The following is a 3,378-nucleotide window of genomic DNA, read 5'->3' as shown; positions in this document are numbered from 1 at the left end:
GCGGGTCAGGGCGCAGATGGCGCAGCACCTGCTCCTGACCTGAGTCCAGGCCCGCCGCAGAGAAGGCCCGGCTGGGGCTCAGCAGCCTGCCCGCGCAGGACAGCGGCGCGTGGGGTGGCATGTCCACGGCCCGCCGAGAGCGGCGGGGGCTCGAGGCGGGCGCCCCAGCCTGGGCCTGTGGGGTCGTGGAGGGCGCCAAGCCGAGCCCTGGGGGCGCCTGGTGGGCGCTGGGGATGAGAAGGCGGCCTGGACCCTGTGGGGATCTGGGGACCCCTGGAGGGGCGGAGGCGGGAGAGGCTCGGGCCCACCTGGCGTCTGCTGCGCTGTGGGTGCCGCCCCCCCCGGGCCTCACGCCTGGCGCTCAGGCTGGGATGCACATCCCGTGCAGGCCCTCAGCCCGCCCCCCCAGGCAGAGGGGCTCTGATCGCAGCTCCCCGGGGAGGCATGAGGGGGAGCCCTGCAGCCGCTCAGCAGTGCCTGGCCCGTGCGCCGGCCTGGCCCGAAGGGGCGCACTCTGCTGAGGTCAGGCCCCTCCCCACCAGGCCTGGCCCAGAGCCACGCTGCCCCTCCCCGTGGGCAGAGCCGCAGGCTGCACTACACCAGCCTCGGGGTGTGCGCCCTGGGGTTGACCACTGGGGTGGCCAGTGTGCAAGAGGTGACCAGGAGCGGGGCCAGGCCGCCCAGCCCCCTCTGGCTGGCCCTGCTCCCAGCGGGGAGGGGAGGGCCCTCCTGTGCGCCCCCAGGCAGGAGCCCCAAGCAGGAAACTGCTGAGCTGCCTGTCGCCAGGCGCGGAGGAGCTGCGGGCCAGCACAGCCCGGCTGGGCGCCCAGGGTGCGACGCGGGGGCAGCGCTCCCCGGGCAGAGGCGCCCAGGCCGGAGGCACAGGCGAGCCCGGGAGCCCGGGAGCAGAGCGCTCGCTGCGCCCGGCTCCGCTCGGCTCCCTTTACCTGCGGGCCTGGCACCGCCCAAGGGTCCCACCCGGCCCGGCCAGGCCCCACAAGTGCTGGGACAGCTCCAGCGCGTCCTGGGCCCCGCAGTGCTGCCCATCAGCCCAGGGCCCGCCCCTGGGGGTGTGCTGTCCACCAGCCCTCGCCGCTACATCTTGCTGTCCGTCAGCCCCGGCCCCGCCCCTGCCCTTGGTGCTCCGGCCCCAGCCCTGCACCTGTGCTGTCCGTCAGCCCGGCCCCGCCCACCACCTCGTGCCCTCAGCCCTGGCCCCGCCCCTGCCCTTGTGCCCTCAGTCAGCCCCAGCCCTGCACCTGTGCTGTCCGTCAGCCCGGCCCCGCCCACCACCTCGTGCCCTCAGCCCCGGCCCCGCCCCTGCACCTGTGCTGTCCGTCACCCCGCCGCGTGTGCTGTCAGTCAGATCTGGCCCCGCCCCTGCACGTGGGCTGCACTCAGCGTGGGCCCCGCCTGCCCGCAGTGCTGTCCGTCAGCCCCCACCCCCAGCACATGTTCGGTCTCTCCCACACTTGTGTTGTCACTCAAAGGCCTGGCGGTCACCAGAGCGGGACACTGGCCACGCTGCCCGTGCTTCTGGCCCATGGACGCTGCGCTGCTCCTCGCCGTCGGGCTGCTGGCCCAGGTAAGTGGGTGCCCTCCGGAGCGCTGGGAGGCCTGGCTTGGTGGAGCGGGAGGCAGTAACCATCTGGACAGTACGGGGAGCCCAGCGGGTTGTGCTCTTCTTCAGGGGCGCACCCCTCAACTCTGCTGCATCTCAGGTGCTCGTTTTCGTGGTGGGAACAGGCAGGAGCACCCTAGCTGGGGGGCCGGGCCAAGTTGCCCAGGGCTCCATACGCCCACTTGGCAGTGACCCTCAGATCCGGGCAAAGCCCCCCGGCCCAGCCAGCTGGAGCGGAGTGTCCCCAGGAAGTCAGCCCCTCCCCGGGGAGAGCCGTGTCCGGGGAGCAGGCCTGACCCACACAGCCCGGCACCCCACTCGCGCCCCAGCCCCGGCCTCCTGGTCTCCGCAGCACAGCTGATGGGTGGAGGGCTGAAGTCGCTGCCCCCGCCTGGGCACCCTGGGTGGCCACCCTGCCGCACCCAGCTGGGGCTGGCTGGGGCGAGGGCGCGTCTGGGCACAACAGGCCAAACTGGGTCCCAGGCCAGGCCTGTGTCCGCGCATCCATTGCGGCCACAGTCGGGCCTTCCCGGCAGAGCCCCCGCTCGCTAGCTCAGGTTTCAGACCCTCCAGCAGCTGGGCCTGTGGGGCCCAGGCGCCAGCTCCTGCTGCCAGTCTGGGGCCCTCCCGCTGCCCCCAGGGGCCCCACCATCTCCGGGGCTGGCCTGTTGGCGTGGCCGCCCACAGCACCCTGCGCCCTCTACTGGACAGCCGCCAGGACAACGGCCCTCTGGCCGAGCCCGGCCCCAGGCCCCCACATGCCGGATGGACCCCCAACTCCACGCCCTGAGGCCCTCCCTACTTCTGCCTCCATCCCTCCGGGTGGGCCAGGGGCTCCTTGGGTTCTCCAGCTGTCCCTCGGGCGCCAGGGCCCTGCGGAGGGAGAGCACCAGCTCGCATCCTGAGGCCCCCCGGGACCCAGCCGGAGGTGCGGGGCCCCAGGTGTGGTGGGGACGATCCCCGACTTGCGTCTGCCGCCACCACGTGGCTCAGCAGAGCTCCAGCCCCAGAGCGGACAGTACCGGGCGCCGCCCGGCCCGGCTTTCTCTGCGGACGTGCGTCGCACCACCCGCACGGGCCGCCTGCGGGCCCAGTCTCCCGTGGCCCGCCGCGTGGCCCCGTTCCTTGGGCCGCCGGGCTGGCAGGACAGGGCGGTGGTGAGCTGGCCCGTGGCCCCTGGGGGCCTGTGGCCCCTAAAACTTCAGCCAGGGGATGGGTGAAAACCTCGGAGCGTGTCCTGCCAGCCCCGTCCGTGCCCTGGGGTCCCCAGCAGCTATGCCTGCCCCTGGGGTGGCACAGGAGTGGGGCCCCACTGGGAGGGCCCGGGCCCGCCCGCTTCGGGACCCTGTGGCCTCCAGAGGGAACCCGGGCCTCAGACGCTCGGCCTTGGCGAGCTGTGGCACCCAGGGTGGACCCCCTCGCGGGCACGCGCCATTCGCTCTTTGTGGTGTGGGCACCCCGCCGGGAAGGCGGCGGCTTCGGCCACCGGTCCCGGCCAGGCGGGCTGGCGGGGGAAGTGGCTTCTTTGTCACGCCTCCCGCACTCGGCCCCCTCGGCCCTCTGCTGAGGCTCAAGCAGCTGGGAGAGGGGCGCGGCGGGGGGGCGCGGGGCCGGCAGACAGCGGGCCCATTCCTGGCGTGACTGGGCTGCGCAGGACCCCAGGAGCAGTGGCCAGGATTCCAGCGGGGGTGGAGCGGGGTCGGCAGGGCGGGGAGGTGCGGAGGCCGGAAGCTCAGGGAGCCCCCAGCTTCCCCCGG

The 3,378-nt window shown here is 74.0% G+C and overlaps 1 protein-coding gene across 1 annotated transcript in view; it reads left to right on the top strand.

Annotated features, from left to right (window-relative positions):
* Positions 1–3,378, top strand: part of CDH15 (cadherin 15, type 1, M-cadherin (myotubule)) — a 17,439-nt gene that overhangs the window by 4,692 nt on the left and 9,369 nt on the right. Inside the window, exons 2-4 of the mRNA XM_012722852.1 lie at positions 61–220; positions 1,491–1,585; positions 2,564–2,778. Of these exons, the coding sequence (XP_012578306.1) occupies positions 61–220; positions 1,491–1,585; positions 2,564–2,778 (470 nt within the window). The remainder of the gene's footprint in view (positions 1–60; positions 221–1,490; positions 1,586–2,563; positions 2,779–3,378) is intronic.

The sequence above is a fragment of the Condylura cristata genome, unplaced genomic scaffold (assembly GCF_000260355.1).
Source record: "Condylura cristata isolate star-nosed mole 26May11 unplaced genomic scaffold, ConCri1.0 scaffold00009, whole genome shotgun sequence".
In the NCBI taxonomy this organism is placed as follows: Eukaryota; Metazoa; Chordata; class Mammalia; order Eulipotyphla; family Talpidae; genus Condylura; species Condylura cristata.
This window is presented reverse-complemented; position numbering and strand designations above follow the sequence as displayed.